The sequence below is a fragment of the Cetorhinus maximus genome, chromosome 17 (assembly GCF_964194155.1).
Source record: "Cetorhinus maximus chromosome 17, sCetMax3.hap1.1, whole genome shotgun sequence".
Classification (NCBI taxonomy): domain Eukaryota; kingdom Metazoa; phylum Chordata; class Chondrichthyes; order Lamniformes; family Cetorhinidae; genus Cetorhinus; species Cetorhinus maximus.
In genome coordinates this window covers 28175690-28196758 of record NC_135895.1, presented here as the reverse complement: position 1 = coordinate 28196758, position 21069 = coordinate 28175690, and the positions used below count along the sequence as shown (strand labels likewise).

Here is a 21069-nt window from a genome sequence, read left to right as displayed (position 1 = left end):
AAGAAGCAGAGGCAATATAAGGAAAATGGCTTTTAAACAGCGAGATTTTGTGGTCTGGAATGCATTCCCTGAAAGAATGGTAGAAGCAGATTCAACAGTAACATTTAAGAAGGGAATTGGGTAAATACTTGAAGGGAAATTTATTTTTTAGGACTATGGGGAAAGAGCAGGGAAACTCTTTCGAGTTACCAACAGTCACAGATTGCAACTTCTTTCAAGTACAATCACAGTTCTTGGTTTTCCGGGAGTGGGACATGAACCCACAACCCTCTGATTCAAAGGCGAGGGTGCTATGAACTGAGCCACAGCTGCAGGGAAGTGGGATTAATTGGATAGCTCAACCAAACAGCCTCCAATTGGTCTCCTTCTGTGGTGTATCATTCTACAATTATACTCTATGATTGATAATGACCTGCCATACAAGGATGGTGGAAGCCGAGATGGATACATTTCAAAAGGAAATTGGATGGGCACTTGAGGGAATTAAACTTACAGAGCCATGGGAACAGAATGGGGGAATGAGAGTGGCTGGATTGCTCAACAGAGAGCTGGTATGGAAGCGATGGACCGAATGGCTTCATTATGTGTTAAAATGACTATGATTTAAGTAGTTGCCAAGGCAAAGTTTGCAACATTCTAGCTCATTGCCAGTTGCATGGATTTGAAGATGCACTGCCACATTATCAGGTTTCTATCTAGACAAGAGTTGTGGTCATGAGAATTACCCACACATTGGGGAATGAAAACATTAAGAACAAAGCATCCCAGATGAAATAAGATGATACCTGCAACTTATCAAAAGAGGAACAAGTCGTGGATACTCAAAGCAATGATATCCTTTTAACCTTAATTTCTGCTAATTTTAAGTATCATGGATTAAGGATTTAAGAGTTAATGATTTAAACCAGTACCTCCCAAAAAAGCAGGTTTCTAATTAGCAATCACCACAATTAAAACATGAATAACTTCAAAACTTAAAACGGCATTGGTAATATACCCACACTTTGAATAAGATATTTCGCCTTAACTGAATTAGAAACAATATGGTTAAGACATTTGACAAGAAGTGGGCGTGGGGTAATCAATCCATTTGGCAGCAGTTAATTGTTGCTACTCTTAAACTTGGCCTACCTCTGCTTGGTTGGGTGTCTTGTGCCTGCAGCAGGTGATGAAGACCACAAATGGCCAGTCGTCAGGCTGCATGACCACTCCAGCGGCTTGGGCGCAGGTCACATGAAAGGAAGTCGGACAACGGCCGTGGGAGCATTGCACACAGCAACCACCAGTCTTCTTCATCCGTTTCTTACAGTAGAAGCATTTCTGTAATGGCCAAAGTTACATCATTGACAAAGCACACACGGTTGTATGGTTGAGATATTTGGGTAACACTGGTCAATTTGCTTTAAAGTATACCACTAAAAGAGGAGTTCTAACACACATTGAAGTTTACAAATCTGCACCTTCTATATTGGTTTAAGGAATGAATTCATATTTGCAGTATACTACCAAGCGTGTCAACTTATCGACTAAAAGTAATTTCAGTTTCTATCAGTTGCCAAAAAGATAACTTTTGTATGCATTGTCCACATTGCCCTCTTTCCTCAAGTCCATTCCATCAATTTTATTCTGTTCTACAACTTCTCTTCTGGCATAGAGGAGAGAATGATAAATTGTTTTTATACTTTTGTTATCATATTTCACCACATTCTTAATAATTGAAAGCAGCTCTTCTCGTTTCCTGTAAAGGATTAACTAAAAAGAGCGAAGCTGAACTATTTATGATGTGATCGCACTCTTAACATTTACATAACCCAAATTTGAATATAAATAATGAAATGGTAGGGACGGTGAAGAAATAAAAATGCAACTTAAAGGCTGTTCTTTAAGTGGAAAGCATGTTTTCCGTTTACATGATGAAGTGGAATTAAAAAGAAATCTGTTTTCTGGAAAGGACAGATGGATTGGCTACATAATTGAGATATATGAATAAGAAGAAGAAACTATTTGATGAATTAAAGTGCCCAAAAAAGATAGGTAACCTATTTTTTTTCCCTATACAAACATACATAGAGTGAATACAATTGGCAGGTAAGGAAACACAACAGCAAAATGGCACACAGCAATGTTGCATAAACAGCCAGATAAATTATCCATTAATTAACTTTGCTAATGGTAGCTGAGTGATAAATGTTGGCCTGGACACAAGACGTTGTGGACACTTAAAACAATGGTTTCCATTCAAACAGAGTTTCTGAAGATCAAGGGAAGAAATCATTCTAGCACTGCGAGTTTTTAACAAAACACATTACTTGAAGCAAATAGGGCTTCAGTTTAACATCTCATCACCAGTAGTGCGTTGGAGTTGTCAATTTTTAAAAAATGAACACTTCTAAACAGTGGGGCAAAACAATGGAATAATGGAAAATTGAGGCTACTACCTCAATCATGTTCTGTCCTTTTGCCATAAAATAGGCATGTTCTTCTGAGGGCAGTTTCCTACAATAGAAATAGTTTACCATGGACTCATGCCCATTGGAGAGGATAAGCTTTTTACCCCATTTGTCTAGGCTGCATTCAACAGAGGGACAAGTCTAACCAGCACCACCAGCCAGTCGCCAAAAAGACTGAAAATGCACTTAAACAGTAGAGATTAAAGTTAGATAGTTAGCAATGCCCTATTACTTCTCTTATGCTGGTGCAGATTAGATGCAATTTCTCTGAGGCAGATAACCAAAGCATACAGTACATTACAGGATAAAAGCAAAAAACTGTGAACTTGGCAGCTTGCGCATTCATTCCCAACTCTGTCTGTGTTATTTAAATTTTATTAAGTTACTTCAACTTCGTGATTCCATACCAGTTTCCATCGTAGTGGTGGTATTGGGCTGACATCCACAGGGCTGCGTTCTGCAACACTGACAAACCGTACCTCCTGCACTGCAACAGCACATAGTAGATGAACCCACCTGTACAATATTTAAAGAAGTATTGAATTGGGATAAATCCAGTGACTAAATGAATGGAGGAGTATTTTCACTCAAACAAATTTCATAGCATATACTTTAATTTTAATACTTTTCAGAATTTTTCTGTAAGAAATGCACACAAGAACACCAGAAAAAAGAGGAGTGGACCATAGGTCTGCTCCAGCATTCAATATCTTATGGCTGATCTTGGGCTTCAACTCCAGTTTCCCATATCCCTTAATTTCCTGAGACACCAAAAATCCATCTATCTCAGCCTTAAAGTATACATAATATACATAATACATTATTCTTATTCCACTTCCCATTCTAGCTACAGACTTCTCAAAGATTGCTCACTTCCAACAATACTTTCTAAATACCACTTTGCTCAGGTCGCAAAAGATATTTAACATGGCACAAGATAAGCCTCCTTTCCCAACCATGGTTTCACAAGCTGGGAGAAGTTGCTGAGGAAGTGAAATGAATATACACAGCTGAAATTACAGGATGAATGACACAGCTCAGAATTATAGCGAAAAGACCTGAATGAACATTAACATGAGTGGCCAATAGTCTTCCAAGTCCCTTTACATAATTTGGCCGGTACTTAACACGTCAAAGAAGTTATGCTATTCCCTAATAAATCACTGGTTATGCCTCAGCTAGTGTATTATGTCCAATTCGATCTCCATGTTTCAGGGAGGATGTCAAGATCTTGTGTAGAGGAATTTACTCTACAGAATGAAACCAGGAATGAGGGACTTCAGTTATCAAGAATGACTAGAGGAGCTGAAATTGTTCGCCTTAGAGCAGAGAAGGCTCAGGGGAGATTAAATAGAGAAGTTCAAATTTATGAAGGGCTTTGATAAAGTAAGAAGAAACTGCTTCCACCAGTAGGAGGGTCAATAACCATAGGACAAAGATTTAATGTGATTTGCAAAATAACCAGGCGGAGACGACTTTGATTTTTGCAGCAAGTTATGATGATCCATAATGCACTGAAAGGGTGGTAGAAAAGATTCAATAGTAATTTACAAAAGGGAACTGAATATATGCTTTAAAGGGGAAAAAGTGCAGAGCTATGGGGAAAGAGCAGGAAAGTGTGACTAGTTTGATAGCTTTTTCAAAAACTAGCCTAGAAATGGCGGCCCAAATAGAATCATATTGTTCAGGAAGGAGCCTATGAAATACTGAGTAAGAAAGGTAGTTTAATAAAAAACATTTCTAATTTTTTACAACTCTTTCTTTAACCAGACTTGTATTGTAAGTATACAGATCAATAAACAAATCAAGACTGGATTGCTAAGGCCAAATAGTTAGCATGCAATTATGTACCGCATCCTAGATAAACAAAAACAGTTTCATATCTGCACACTTAATAGCCCAAGACAATATGCTCATGAGAGTATATCTAGGATATATATCTAAACAGTGATGGGAGATGGTACCAGCCCTACAAACATAGAACAGCACAGCAGAAAGTCCTACATCGGTTGAGGGGTCTGTTCCCTAGAAATAAGGTTTAAAGGCAACTGGTGTCACTCCTATGTGCTGTCACCTATGACAGCTGAAAAGAAACCATTTCAGAGCCCTGAGCAGATCCAGTGAATTTGGGGTCAAAGCAACAAAAAAAACTGAAAGTAGACAATGAGAAGTTGCAAACAAACAATGCAGCTCATTTCAGAACAGCCTCTGATGTATCAACCAACATAAACTTGGTCCTGTGTCACTTCTCTAACTTAATAAAATACAATGACACTTTGCTCCAACTGAGATTGCTAGAGAACATTTAATTGCAGCTATGTATTACGGTTTAGTATCATTTATAAAATAAAAAAGCACACTGTATGGGTGTATTGGTTAGTCTGACCTGTTGTCGGTGGTTTTCTGCAGTGCTCCTCCCCGAAGGGTACATAGACAACAATCCTGTACAGATTCAAGGAAAAAAGTATTATAATCAAAAATCGTCAAGAACTGTTCTGATGAAAGGTCATCAATCAGAAATATTAACTCTCGTTTTCCTCTCTTCACAAATGCTGCCTGGCTGGTTGAGTTTTTCCAGCATTTTCTGTTTTCATTTTAGATTTCCAGCATCTGCAGCATTTTGATTTTGTTTCAGTATAAAGTATACTATATATAAATCATTGCACAAGAAGGTCGAGCAGGCTCGTACTGCAATATTTCAGAGATTTTAAAAAATATTTGGATCAGATCACAATCAAACAGATCGGCAGAGCAAATTTCAACTTCACTTACTGCAAGAATAATGGAAATGTAAACTCGTACAAGCATGCTTAAAAGAAAGTTTAAAAAGACTCTGTACACTGCCACTTCTACAGCTCACTTTGCTTTTTTAGGAACACAAGAATAACAGAAGTAGGACATTCAACCCTTCAAGTGTGCTCTGCCATTCAATAAGAATTTTCTTTTTAAAATATATCCACTCCACTTTCCCACCCCATCCCCATACTCCTCGATTCCCTCAGTATCCGAAAATCTGTTATCTCTCCCCTAAACATGCCAAAATTACTGAGCATCCACAGTCCTCTAGGATAGAGGATTCTTAAGATTCACAACTCTGAGCAAAGAAACTTCTCATCTCAGTTAAATGGCCAACTCTTATTCTGAAATTCTAACCCAGAGTTCAAGACACTCCAGCCAAGGAAAACATCCTCCCAGCATCTTCTCCATCATGCCTCTTAAAAATACTATGTTGTTTCAATGAGATTCCCCTCTCATTCTTCTTAACCTTAGGTCTAGTCCACTCAATCACTCTTTATGGGACAATCCCCTTACAGCCTACTGAACTTTTGCTGTACCCTAAGGCAAGTAGAAAGGAAACCAAAAGGAAAGGAGACCAAAACTGTACACAGGACTCCAGGTGTGGTTTCACCAAAGTCCTATATGATTGCAATAAGACTAGTTAATTCTTATACTGCAATCCCTTTGCAATAAAAGGTGAATACACCATTTGCTTGCTGTACCTGCATTTGTCTCTGTGATTAGTGTAAAAAGATACCTAGTTTCCTCTGTATACAAGCATTTTCAGTCTCTCCTTTTAAAGAAAATTCTGACTTTCGATTTTTCCTATCAAGGTGGATAACTTTTGAATTTCCCCATGTTACATTCCATCTTGTCAACTTTATCCTTTTGCAGCCTCTTTGCATCATTCTCATAGCTTACTTTCCCAACTAGCTTTGTATCGTCAGCAAACTTGGATACAATACAGAGCCCCCTCATCTCGAAGACATTGATATATAGAATGTAAATAACTGAGATCCAATCACTGATCCTTGTTTTGCATCCCACAATTTACAGCCAGCCCGAAAATGACCTATTTATCCATACTCTGTTTTCTGCCCATTAATCAATCCGCAATCCATCACTCCCTATTCTTAAGCCCTAAATTTTGAAGAGCAACCAAATGCTTTTTGACAGGAGGAGGACAGAACTGGATGCACAACTTGAAAGGCCAGAAAATGAATCTGGACCAACAGTCAAAAATTCAACCACTAACCACCAATGCTTACTCAATCCAAGTCTAGTGTCTGAACATAGATGAGTTCGAGCATACGTCTGTGCATTCTCACTCTTAAATCCAGCCTCCTTATCCTGACAACAGGAACACAGGCCACCCCTCACCAAAAAAGACTGGATCTATGATACAGCCACCAAAATAACTGAGTTAGATGTAGCTCAGGGAATTGGTTTACAGATAGTGTCCCAGAACTCAATTAACAGAGTGCAAAAAGGTTTTGCAGTTAAGAATTCACAATTTAAAACAATGGCTGCATTTTCCCTTAGCTTGCTGCACAATTTCCAAGAATATGGATCAATGAAGATTATTGTGCAATGCTGCTTTTATTAAAAAAGTGAAACCCAGATCATTTCAAGATAATGCTCAGGTCTCCAATAAAAATGGCCATGTTTTACATTAGCCTAATTGCTATAATGATGAAAATACTTACTTCTGCTAAAGCATTAGCTGCACACCTTGCACAGATCCAATCATCAGTTGCTTTCTCAGGAGCCACTCCATAACAACCTTCAGAAGATGCATAACAAAATTCAAGCTGTTTAGTTTATCACAAGCTTCAAGTCATGCAGCTTTTTAAAATTATACTATCCTTTTAAAAGAGTAAATGTTTAATTGCGTAATTTAAAAATTTTCTCTCCACAGACGTTAGGATGGGAGAGAGGAAAGAGAGGGATGTTCAAATTTAGCAGCTAACTAGGCATTCTATGCACTAAACACATCATGGTAATTTAATTAATTTCATGATCTTTTCCTTGTTGACAAATTTATGATCCCTGGCTCAGTGGTAGCATGCTCGCCTGAGTTTTTAAGGTTGAGTGTTAAACCCTCAATCAAGCATCTTGAGCAGACAACCAAGGCTGGCAGCAAGGGCATGCTGCACTGTCAGAGCTGCTGACTTTCCAATGAGACATTAAGTCATGGCCTTCCAGCCCTCTCAGGTGGATGCAAAACACCCCATGACACTAATCGAAAAACAGGAGAGTTTTCCCAGTGATCTGGCCAAACTATGCCTCAATCAACATCTCAAATAGATTTCATTAAAATGATTGTGGAAGCCCTTTTGTGCACAAATTGGCTTACATTACCAACCGTGACAATACTTCACAAGAAAAGGAAGCACTTGATTGTAAAGGGCTTTGAGATACCCTGAGGTCATAAAGAATGCTATATAAATGCAACTTCTTTCATTTAAAACATACCATATCTTGACCAACCCACAATGCACAGGATTCCATTAAGGGAAATTATTCTCCCACTCAGATATGCCAATTGTTCACTTTTAGGGAAGCCACCTTTCTGCCACAGATTTTGTCAATTTCATTCAAACCAACATAATGCAAAAATCAAGAAATTACTTCTGCTGCCAAAGTTGAAAACGACTGTCTCGGTTTACCACCTCCCCAGATTGTCTGGATGAGAACAGCAAGTAATAACATGGAAAAACTATGGGCAGAAATTGGGACCATTTCCACCATATTTTTGAATGTTACGAGTGCCCTTAAGAACTACAAAACGCTTCTGTATTGTGAGCACACACTTTTGGGGTGAATAATGCCAGCTAACATATTGGCGACGGTGTAAAAATCCATAGAAGTATGCAGAACAGATAGATCACAACAACATTCAGCGTGCAATGTTGATCTGATACCAGTAGTGCCATGTGGAGTTCAATGATCCAGCCGATACCCTTTCTTAACTTTGTACAGCCACCAACACTCATTCAGCAGCAGGAAGGACACTCCACCAGTGCCATTAGCTGTTGCTTCAATTCTACATGTGTTCGGTGCTTTCTTTAATTCTTTCAAGTTGCAAAAAACCTACAGGAAGTGGTGTGGCAGGTGCTGACGAAGCTTTTATGATTTCAAGGCTTCTGCACAAACTATCTGCTCCCAGGGTGCAATCATAGACATTCCTCTTTGGAATACAGAACAAGTTAGAGAATGAAAAGAGGCCACGCAGAGCAGGACTAGCTCCTAGATGGAAGAGGGCTCTCAGCAGGAGGCCACATCCACCCAGGATGATCATGGAGCAATTATCCTACCAGAACCTCAGTAAGGAACAGTGTGTGTGACATCTGTGATTCAGTAAGGACATCTTCGCTGAAATCTGCTGCAGCCACAAGCTCAAAAGCAGGAGAAGAACCATATTCCCAGAGCCTATGAACATTCATGTATCTTGCTCCCTCCAGGCTGGAGATGCTTACAACATCTCGCAGCTTACCCTCCAGTTTGTGCAAGGGAAGTCCACTCAAGCTCTCTAATCAACGAGTGCCAACTACATTCTATTTTTGCCAGAGAAAAATAGGTCGAGCAAGCACGTGACTTTGATAGGACTGCAGCCTTCCCTATGGCGCAGGGTGTTACTGTCGGCATGCACATTAATTTGTAGGCGCCATATGTCGGACAGAATTTAATGGAGCCCCCCCCCCCCCCCCCCCCCCAAGAGAGGGAGCGGGAGAATGGGGCAGGAGCACTCACGTTCAATTCCTGGCATTGGGAAAACTGTCCCTAATTTATTGGGGGTGTGGTAAAGGCCCTCTGCAAGAATTCCGCCTGCTGGTGACAGAATGTCAATTAGACTCATTAATGAGTCACTTAAAGCCAATTATCCCCAAGCCCACCAGGATTTAACGGTGGCTCAGTGATTTAACAGGGCTTACCCATGCCCCCCGAAGACTGCGCAGCAATCCCTGTTGCGTTTGCCGGGCACCTCCCTCGCTCACAGACACACTGGCAAATGAAAACCAACCCCGTGCCCTTGCATCCGATCCTCATCCCGTCCTATTCATCTGTCTCATGGGATCAAGCGATCATCCCTGGCCTCAGGGCATTACCAGCAGCAACCACCACTCCCAGTGGCATTGCCAATAATGGGAGCTGCCGGCTCTCAGGGGCTGGATTTCCAATCTACTGGGGTTGTGATTGTGTGGGAGGCCCAACGCTGTCCACTTAAATGCCTGATTGCACTTAAATAGTGTTGAGCCTCCTGGAGAGAAATGTGGTGCTCCCACTGTTTCTCCAGAAGGTAGGGAGGACCCCCATCACAGGAACTAAATTCTGCAGCCCACTGTGCGAGCTGCATTCCGCCTATAATGGCAAACCAAGAATCTCTACTGTGCAGTAAGGTCTATCCAATGACCACGCAATTGATAACTCTGGTGCACTGACCCTCTTAACATTATGCACAGGATGCATTCAATGAAAGCCATCCTGCAACCTGAAATATGACAGAGTAGACCATTACAATGCTGATACAATGCTGCTGCTGCCTGAACCACTCTGACAGAGTCATGTAGTACCTGGCAGAGTGTCAAGATACCCATTCTTCTGCATAAATTTGCCATCAAGCAAGGACAGCCACCAGCTACATGGTGAGTTACTGAGCAGTGGGAGCACAAGAAGAAAGGGAGGAGAAACAAAGAGGAAACCAACACAGCCCTTTCTGGTAGTCTGTCTGGAAAAGACTCAGTGCAATATCAGTAACTGCAACTCCAATTCCCCATTCATCAACAGTCCCATACCTTACACAAAAATAAAGGCTACCACAAAAATCAATAAGCCAAACCAAATTTAGTGAAATCATGCCAATTTTCTATTCTTTCACAGGTATCAGGTCAAACATGGGCAAGGAAACCTCCTGCTGATGACCACATGCCCCCCTCCCTCAGCTGATGAAACAGCACTCCTCCATGTTGAGCATCACTTGGAGGAAGCACTGAGTGTGGCAAAGGCACAGAATGTTCTCTGGGTGGGGAACTTCAATGTCCATCACCAAAAGTGGCTCGGTAGCACCACTACTGACCGAGCTGGCCGGAGTCCTAAAGGACATAGCTAGACTGGGTCTGCAGCAGGTAGGGAAGCAACAAGTGGGAAAAACATTCTTGACCTCATCCTCACCAACCTACCTGCCACAGATGCGTCTGTCCACGACAGTATCGGTAGGAGTGACCATGGCACAGTCGTTGTGGAGACGAAGTCCCGCCTTTACTGAGGATACCTTACATAGTGTTGAGTGGCACTACCACCATGCTAAATTGGATAGATTTCGAACAGATCTAGCAACTCAAGACTGGACATCCATGAGGTGCAGTGGGCCATCAGCAGCAGCAGAATTGTACTCGAACATCATCCTCTTGGTCCGGCATATCCCCACTCTACCATTACCATCAAGCCAGGGGGTCCACTCTGGTTCAATGAAGAGTGCAGGAGGGCATGCCAGGCGCAGCACCAGGCATACCTAAAAACGAGGTGTCAATCTGGTGAAGCGAGAACACAGGACTACTTGCATGCCAAAAAGCATAAGCATGCAAGTGATAAGACGGCGCTAAGTGATCCCACAACCAACAGATCAGATGTAAGCTCTGCAGTCCTACCACATCAAGTTGTGAATGATGGTGGACAATTAAACAACTCACTGGAGGAGGAGGCTCCACAAATATCCCCAGCCTCAATGGAGGAGCCCAGCACATCAGTGCAAAAGATAAGGCTGAAGCATTTGCTACAATCTTCAGCCAGAAGTGCCAAGTGGATGACCCATCTCAGCCTTCTCCGGAGGTCCCCAGCATCAAGGGTGCCAGTCTTCAGCCAATTCGATTCACTTCATGTGATATCAAGAAACGGCTGAAGGCACTGGATACTGTAAAGGCTATGGGCCTTGACAATATTACAGCAATAGTACTGAAGACTTGTGCTTCAGAACTTGCCATGTCCCTAGCCAAGCTGTTCCAGTACAGCTATAACACTGGCATCTACACAGCTATGTGGAAAAATGTCCAGGTATGTCCTGTACACAAAATGCAGGACAAATCCAACCAGGCCAATTACCTCTTCATCAACCTACTCTCAATCGTAAGTAAAGTAATCGAAAGGGTCATCAACAATGCTATCAAGCAGCACTTGCTTAGCAATAACCTGCTCACTGATGCCCAGTTGGGGCTCCGCCAGGGCCACTCAGCTCCTGACTTCGTGACAGCCTTAGTTCAAACATGGACAAAAGAGCTGAACTCCAGAGGCAAGGTGAGAATGACTGTCCTTGACATCAAAGCAGCATTTGACAGAGTGTGGCATCGGGGAGCCCTAGCAAAACTAGAGTCAATGGGAATCAGGGAGGAAAACTCTCTGCTGGTTGTAGTCATACCTAGCACAAAGGAAGATAGTTGTTGGATGTCAGTCATCTTAGCTCCAGGGCATCACTGCAGGAGTTCCTTGGGGTAGAGTCCCCAGCCCAACCATCTTCAGCTGCTTCATCAATGACCTTCCTTCCATCATAAGGTCAGAAGCGGGGATGTTCGCTGATGACTGCACAATGTTCAACACCATTCACGACTCCTCAGATACTGAAGCAGTCTACGTTTAAATGCAGCAAGACCTGGACAATATCCAGGCTTGGGTTGACAACTGGCAAGTAACATTCGTGCCACACAAGTGTCAGGCAATGACATATTTAACAGGTGAGAATCCAACCATCATCCCTTGATGTTCAATAGCGCTACCATCACTGAATCCCCTACTATCAACATCCTGGTGGGGGGTTACCGTTGACCAGAAACAGAACTGGACTAGCCATATATCCATATATTGTGGCTACAAGAGCAGGTCAAAGGCTAGGAATCGTGCGACGAGTAACCCGCGTCATGACTCCCCAAAGCCTGTCCACCATCTACAAGGCACAAGTCAGGAGTGTGATGGAATACTCCCCACTTGTCTGGATGAGTGCAGCTCCCACAACACTCAAGAAGCTTGAAACTGTCCAGGACAAAGCAGCCCGCTTGATTAGCGCCACATCCACAAACATTCACTCCCTCCAACACTGATGCACAGTAGCAGCAGTGTGTACCAGCAGTTTGTACCATCTACAAGATGCGCTGCAGGAATTCACCAAGGCTCCTTTGACAACACCTTCCAAACCCACGACCACTACCATCTAGAAGGACAAGGGCAGCAGATAGATAGAAGTTCCCCTCCAAGTAGCTCACCATCCTGACTTGGAAATATATTGCCGTTCCTGGGTCAAAACCCTGGAACTCCCTTCCTAACAGCACGGCGGGTGTACCTACACCACTTGAACTGCAGCAGTTTAAGAAGACAGCTCACCACCACGTTATCAAGGGCAACTAGGGATGGGTATTAAATGCTGGCTCAGCCAGCAAAGCCAACATCCCATGAATGAATAAAAAATAAATAAATAAAGGTGTGATAGTGTGGTGAAGCACCTGCAAGTCAGGTACAAATCCATTTTGAGAAAGATTGCTGACAGGTGAGTGATGGGCATGATTTAAGACTAGTGGCATGGCAGGAAGGGTATAGCATTTGAAAATACAACCTTGAGGTCTGAGCTTCTTGCAGCACAGCACCCAGGTCCTCAGGGCTTTACTCCTAGCATGGATCTCCACAGTTAACTGCTCCCGATGCCTTCTGAGCATATATCTGGAGGGCCTCCTAGGTCACTGCAGATACACAACAATCTTCTTCCTTTCCAAATCCTCCCCCAAGACCTCCGGTGCAGCATTGAAAACATTGAATCCTTTCTCTCCCATTGGGTGCCATTCTTCCCAAGTTAGTCATTTCCTGTTGGACTGGCAGCTGCTCCTCCAGCCACAATATAATCACCCCTTTGAGAGGTGCAGACCAAATTTAAGTGGTCCACTGCCAATGCATCCAGTCAATCAACAGCCAACAACAGCTAAACATGCTGACTGCTGAAATCACTGAAATAAGCAGCCAACAGAAAGTTGGCATGTTGCCTGCAATGGAATCCAAGTGTGTGGGTTAATCATACATTGGGATCCAGAGAGCAAAGAACCAATGCCCTTAAATGCATGTTCCAGCAGCTTCAATTTATGGGGAACCTAAGCTTTGGTCAACTGTGACGATTAAGAATTTGAATACTTAGGACTTCCAAATTCAATACACAGAATAACTAGCCACCAGAATATGAAGGAAGAATTTGCAATTTTATAGCAATTTACATTTCCTCAGGATGCTCCAAACACTTAACAGTACTATATTTGCAAAAATGCTTCATCTATAATGTAGGAGGCACTGCAGCCAGTTTACATATAGCAAGGTCCCACAAACAGCAATGAGATAATCTGACATTTTAGTGATATTTACTGACATTGGTTGAGGTATAAATATTGACTGGTACACCTGGGAGAACTCGCCTGCTCTTCTACTCCTCCTTCCAAGCTCCCTCCTTTCTCTACCACAGGAGCCCATAACACTTACTTGCATGAACACATACACAGCACTTTGCACATGTTACAAGGATGCTTGTTCCATCTTCGTCAACATAAGAAGTGGGGAGCGTTAGGTCTACATGGTCACTTCCAGATGTGAAGCACATTTCTGGAACCAATGGCTTGCTTTTTATTTGGTTTCTGGGTTTGCCTGCATCCAAAGGTTGGCTTTTGTTTCTGGTACCCTGACTCTCCTGACAATCTACCTGTCAAAACAAAAGTGGGAAGGTGTCAGTAAGGGAAGAGAAACATATTGTTAATTACATCAGATAATTTATATTAAGCAGACTCCATGGTAGACAAGGATATAGCCACCACTCAGTATCTTTCAATGCAAGGTTTTAATTTTCAGTTAAGTCACTATGTTCTTGGAACCAGGAATGCCCTATTAAGAAAACGATGAGTTCACAGAAGCTCAGGTTATATGTCTCGTTATATAGCTGGTGACAACATTGCCTTTTACAAATAATGGTAGAGCGAATAAACATTAAGCAGTTATAGAATTTTTCAGCAGCTTCTGGAAAGGCTATATATATCCATCTAATTGTAACCACAGGGTGGAATAGCCTATATCATCAACAATTGTTTCAGAGGAGGAACAGGAATTGATAAGAAATTATTGCATGAACTCGAGAGATTTGGTTTTATTATCCCACTGTGCTATAAATGATCAAAACAAATGCATGTACCTCAGTCGCTGACCTCAATTCACAAACATTTTAGAAAGTCACTTGCTGTGCATGTGCACAGTAAAACTTTAAAGAAACCCAAGCAGAGTGCCTGTCTTGCAAAACACAATTCAAGGTCTCACCACTTGGTATCCTCCATGAGAGGCTCCTTAGAATGGAAATATGCCACAAGAAGAGCAAATACAAGGGCCCTTCCAAAATGTTTTAATGCTGATAACATTGTCCATATGACCCATCCCACCAGGAGAATACCAGATCTCTTTGATCCACTTCCAGAAAAAGAAAAATCACACAATGTCATTCAAAACAGGGTGAGAGTTTGGAATGTGAAATGACTACACAGTTGCAGAATGATGGAACGGTCATGAAAAAAATAAAAGTAGATAAAATCTGTATTTGAGGGTCCACTCAAATCAACTTGCAGCATCAAAAGAATACTCTTCCCTACACAGAAGGGAAAGGACAGATGAAGATTCCTCAATCTTTCTAATGCCTGAACAATTAATAATCTGTTTCTGATGGTGGTGTTTGAGGGATAATTGTTGACCAGGGTGATGGGCAAAATCCCTGCTCTTCACTGAAAAGTGCTATGGGTTCCTTTAAATTTACCTGAAGGGGCAGATATCACGGTGGTGGCATAGTGGTATTGTCACTGGACTAGTATTTCAGAAGGCCCAGGGTAATTCTCTGGGGACCCAGGTTTGAAACCCACCACAGCAGATGGCGAAATTTTAATTCAATAAAAATAAAAAGTCTGATAATGACCACGAAACCATTGCCGATTGTCGTAAAAACCCATCTGGTTCACTGATGTCCTTTAGGGAAGGAAATCTGCCGTCCTTTCCTGGCCTGGCCTACATGTGACTCCAGGCCCACAGCAATGTGGTTGACTCTTGAATGCCCTCTGGACAGGACAATTAGGGATGGGCAATAAATGCTGGCCTAGCCAGCGATGCCCACATCCCATGAACAAAAAAAAATATTTGCAGTCTAACCCAAAAAGATGGCACCTTCAATAGCACAACATATCCTTCATATAGATAAAAACAAAAAGCTAAAAGCTACTGCGGATGCTGGAAATCCAAAACAAAAACAGAATTACCTGTAAAAACTCAGCAGGTCTGGCAGCATCGGTGGAGAAGAAATCAGTTAACGTTTCGAGTCTTCATGACCGAAGGGTTCTGCCGAAGGGTCATGAAGACTCGAAATGTTAACTGATTTCTTCTCCACCGATGCGGCCAGACCTGCTGAGTTTTTCCAGGTAATTCTGTTTTTGTTTTGGATATCCTTCATATGATGCTTGAACCCAGTAGGGAAGTGTCAGTTGGTACTATTCAGTTCTACCACAGTTTAAGACAAAAAAAAGTAGAAACTTAAAAAAAGGGAACTTCTCTACCATTCAGGCATAAATTAACAGGTGGTCGGGAGCACACTTTATACCCTTCCCCATTACACATCCCCATTTGGGAAAAAAGTTGCACAAGTAACTGCCAACATCATAAAAACTACAAAACAAATTGATCATGTATGGAGGATACTACAAGAAATGCCTTCCAACAAACCTTCATTTCATTATATCCCACAATTATGCAATATGTAACAATTACTGTAATTGGAATTTCAACCAGTGACAACTGAAGACCGACTGCATTTTAATTCAGGGATCATTTTGCAACATATTTACAAAGCGGATTGCAATGACCACCAGCAAATGCAATAAAATATCTTCACAAATTAATTTAGAATAAAAATGTTTCATTTTTCACAATCCATGGTCATTCTACAAAAATTCTTAAAGTTGAAAAACTGTTTTGACTTTTCTAAGCAGTACAATTTTAAGATCTACCAGTATCCGGATTAATCATTAGCAGGGTAATTTATAAAGGAAAGCTTTAGTCCAAGTTCAAACGCTGGAAAGTAAAATGAAAAATATCCCAACCTGGTATGACTGGAAGAGTGCACAAATTGAGCAGTAAGGCATCAGCTGTGCCATTGTGCAGTTGTATTCTCGTTCGGCAAGAAAGTTCTGGGGCCGGTTTTGCCACAGATGAGCAAGAGGCTTTGCCCACGGTTCGGATTCCATTGGGTCATCTTCTACCGACAACAAGTCTGGCATTTCTGTTACAAAAATAGCAGTTTTAAAGAAGAATCAAGTCCAGTACAGTTAATGTCCATTGAACATTATCAAATGAAAGTAGATAGTATGGTCATTTGCACTTTCTAGTGACTTCTGACTTACGATTGTCTTGCCATCATACCTTCAGTGTTTACTTGCTACTTCTAGCAGTCCTATTTTCTTTTTTGCCTCACAATCATTCCACTATTAGTTCTGCATGTACCATAATAGTACTAAGCTCCCTTCTACCATGTGTCATAGCAGGACCCTTCTCTCTCCCAAATGCTATTGAACTCTCTTCACAACCCTACACACTACTTATTCTATTGCACAGCATGCTGACAGACCAGATCATTGAAACTGTCTTATCGCAAATAAACTTGATATTCCCATTGCCTCCTTTAAGCCTCAGGACTTTCCCTCATCATAGATCATATTTTCTCATCATATTGCATACACTATCTTGGCAACATGAAATGAACTAAATCTTTAACCAAGAGCCATAGGCATGGAGAGAAAGGTTTCATTTGCACACAAAGTTGGCAAAAACAAGGCATGCTTTTACAAGTTTGTTTTTCTACTGCACATATTTTACCCACAACATAGATTTAGTGTCATAGAAATATTAAAGAGAGGCAACATTGGAGAAGAAACTACAAGAGAACACATTTGTTGCTTACACATATAGGCACGAGATTAAAAAATTTTGCTACATACTTGACCCCAGATATGAACCAGTCTAAAGTAGTAGAATTCAGTTCCCAACAAGGCCTTCAACAGTAAAGCCTCTTGAATATGGCTGCATGATAAGCTCTAACATTGGTTACACACCTTCATCGCTAACGCAGTCCTTTACCACAGAAAGCGGGTGGTGCCGTGGTGGTTTACTAAGAGGCTGACGCCGACTCTTGGCCTTCTTCTTGGATTTCATTTCTTTCATGTATTGCTCAGCCATCTGTGGTAGAATAAAACAATAGGTCTGTAATGCTCCTTTGAGGGACAGGAGTTGCATTTTAGTATTAGGGAAACTTGTAATGGTTGACAACAGTCCTTTTTGCAAGTCTTGAGTTAGTAATTATGCTAGCATTATTTATATGTTAAGATTGAAGGCATGAAAAGTTATCGATGATCCCCATTGATCAAGCGTAACATATCAAATGCAAAATATGCTCCCAAAGACACAGACACAAGGTTGGAGGCAAACAGGTTAAAATTTTGTTATAAAAACTGAAAATGCTAGAAATATGGAGAGAGAAAAACAGAGGAGTTAGATCATTGACATGAAACTTGATAGGTCTTTTCTTCAGAACTGGAAAAAGTTGGTGGTGCAACAGGTTTTAAGCAAGTAGAGGCAGGAAAAGGGAAGGTGGGGTGAAGCCCAAGGAATGTCAGTGATAGAGTGCAAGGCAGGAGAGATTAATTGACAAAAGGAATGATGACGTAAGGCAAAAGGAAATGATAATGGGACATGTGAAGAAACAAAAAGATGTCTAAATGTGTAAATGGGAAAAGCAGAATCATCAACCATGCAAAAACAGAAGAAAAAAAAGCACTGGAGGTAGAGGTTATGATTTGAAATTGTTGAACTCAATATTGAGATCAGATTGTGCTGTTCTTTGAGCTTCGTTGGAACAGCGCAGGAGGCTCAGGACATTAAGGTCAGAGTGGGAGTGGAGCAGAGGATAAAGTGATCAGTGACCGGAACTGGGGGTCACGCTCGTGGACTGGACGGATGCATCCCACAAGAGTTTTCTCTCGTCCACCTTTCTCAAGATATCCTATTTCTTTCTCTTTCATATGTTTATCTAGCTTTCCTTTAAATACATCTATGCTAATCACTTCAAATACCCCTTATGATAAGAGTTCCACATTCTAACCACTCTCTGGATAAAGAAATTTCTCCTGAATTCATTAATGACCATCTAACATTTATAGCCATTAGTTCAGTCTCCTGCAAGCGGCAACACTGTCAAACATTTTCATAAACCTAACGTCCTCAATCAGATCACCCCATAGCCTTTTCTTTTCTGCAGAAAACAGCCAAAGCCTGTTCAATCTTTTCTGATCAATATACCGGTTTTGGTACCATCCTACCAGTTTTTTTACACCTTCTCCAGTACCTCGATATCCTTTTAATATTAGAGACCAGAAGTGTTAGAGCCATTGAAAAATTACGGCACAGAAAGAGGCCATATAGCCCATCGTGTCTGCGTTCGAGTGTGGCCTCACCAAGCCTCTATATGGGGAGAATTTTCTCCCCATCGGGGGGGTTGGGCGGGAGTGGGTGAGCACGCAGCCAATCACCGCCTGTGATCAGCTGGGTGCCGCCATTTTGCGTGGGTGGGCCAATTAAGGCCCGCCCAGCATGATGCGCACCCGGAAGCACTGAGTTTTCCCTGCGCGGTTGGGGAGAGGAGGGAGAGTTAGGGCCTGCACAGTTTCACACACATCTCCCTGAGACACGGAGCTGCCTCAGGGAACTTAGTGTGATTTTTAAAGAATTTTAATAAAGAAAAATGAAATTTTTAAGACACGTCCCCTCATGTGACAGTGTGACATGAGCTGGAACATATCAATGAACTTTAATAAAAAAATTTATTTAATTTATAAACCCTTCATGAAACCTCATCCCGCCCGTGGATGAGGTTTCATGATAAATGCGAAGGCCGCCTGGGCTCTTCGCCTGCCTTCCAACCTTAAGTTTGGACGGACAGCTCAGTTAATTACTTTAATTAATTTTTAAATGGCCTTAATAGGCCTTTGACAGCTCGTCAGGGGTGCAGCCAACTCTGCTGCGCGCCTGCCGAACTGAGGATCAGTATGACGCGCGGTGATGTCGGGACGCACGCCCAGTGTCACGGCACATCATTTTATGTGCCAGCGAGCGGAGCCTACCTCTGCTCACTGACCCGAAGATTCTGCCCTATATGTTTAGCATAACTTCTCTGCTTTTAAATTCTATAATATAAATGAACCCCAATGCTTTGTTTGCTTTATCTTTAAGTGGCTTTATTAACCTATGTCACTACATTTTGCTATTTATCTGTACCCCCAGGTACTTCTGGTCCTCTACCTCATTACGATACTTATTTTCTAAGGAGAATGCAGCCTTTTTATTCTTCCTACCAAAATGTATTACTTTACATCTATCCATATTCAAGTTCATTTCAATCACACACCCTCTGCAAGTTTTGCAATGTCTTCCTATATTTTGTTGCACTCCACCTCTATTAACTACATCCCACTAATTTGGTGTGAATGCAAATTTTGGAATTATACCTCTGATTCCAAATTATTTATGTAAATGGTAAACAATAGTGGTCGTAGCATTGAGTGGAACACTATTTTCACTTTTTGCCAGCCAGCGCAGCCAATTTTAACCTCTACTCTCCACTAATAGTGTTGTAATTGGCTTGCTATCCATTCTGCAACTGGTCCCAGCTACACATGTCCTGACCTTAGTCACAAGACCTTATCAAAGGTCTTTTACTCAAACTATAGACTTGGGAGGGAAAATAATTCCTCCCTTCCCCCCACCCCCGACTTCAGGAATACCAAAATTGTAACTATCTTCAAGGAGGGAGATAAATCATGCTGTCGAAACTATTGAGGTCCATAGCAGGGAAAATCCTTGACATGTACTCTCTTGAATTGCCCATTTCCGGTAGCTGAAACATAGAAACATAGAAAATAGGAGCAGGAGTAGGCCATTCGGCCCTTCTAGCCTGCTCCACCATTCATTATGATCATGGCTGATCATCCAACTCAAAGGCCTGCTCCCGCTTTCTCCCCATGTCCTTTGATCTCTTTCGCCCCAAGAGGTATATCTCCTTCTCGAAAACATACAACGTTTTGGCCTCAACCACTTTGTGGTAGCAAATTCCACAGGCTCACCACTCTCTGGGTGAAGAAATTTCTCCTCATCTGAGTCCTAAATTGTATACCCCCGTACCTTCAGACCGTGACCCCTGGTTTTGGACTCCCCCACCATCGGGAACATCCTTCCTGTATCTACCCTGTCTAGTCCTGTTAGAATGTTACAAGCTTCTACGAGATCCCTCCTCATTCTTCTGAACTCCAGCGAATATAATTTTAAACAACTCCATCTCTCCTCATATGTCAGTCCCGCCATCTCAGGAATCAGTCTGGTAAACCTTCGCTGCACTCCCTCTACAGCAAGAACATCCTTCCTCGGATAAGGAGACCAAAACTGCACACAATATTCCAGGTGTGGTCTCACCAAGGCCCAGTATAATTGCAGCAAGACATCCCTGTCCCTGTACTCGAATCCTCTGGCTATGAAGGCCAACATACCATTTGCTTTCTTTACTGCCTGCTGCACCTGCATGCTTACCTTCAGCGACTGGTGTACAAGGACACCCAGGTCTCGTTGCACATTCCCCTCTCTCAATTTATAGCCATTCAGGTAATAATCTGCCTTCCTGTTTTTGCTACCGAAGTGGATAACCTCACATTTATCCACATTATATTGCATCTGCCACGCATTTGCCCACTCATTCAGC

The 21069-nt window shown here is 41.9% G+C and overlaps 1 protein-coding gene across 2 annotated transcripts in view; it reads right to left on the bottom strand.

Moving 5' to 3' along the window:
* kdm4aa (lysine (K)-specific demethylase 4A, genome duplicate a) overlaps positions 1-21069 on the bottom strand; it is a 75517-nt gene that overhangs the window by 14508 nt on the left and 39940 nt on the right. For both annotated transcript variants that reach the window (XM_078560877.1, XM_078560876.1), the window contains exons 12-18: positions 17378-17501; positions 16370-16548; positions 13731-13947; positions 6935-7011; positions 4837-4892; positions 2858-2966; positions 1132-1320 (exon numbers count right to left, since the gene is read on the bottom strand). In XM_078560877.1, coding sequence (XP_078417003.1) covers positions 1132-1320; positions 2858-2966; positions 4837-4892; positions 6935-7011; positions 13731-13947; positions 16370-16548; positions 17378-17501 — 951 coding nt within the window. The remainder of the gene's footprint in view (positions 1-1131; positions 1321-2857; positions 2967-4836; positions 4893-6934; positions 7012-13730; positions 13948-16369; positions 16549-17377; positions 17502-21069) is intronic.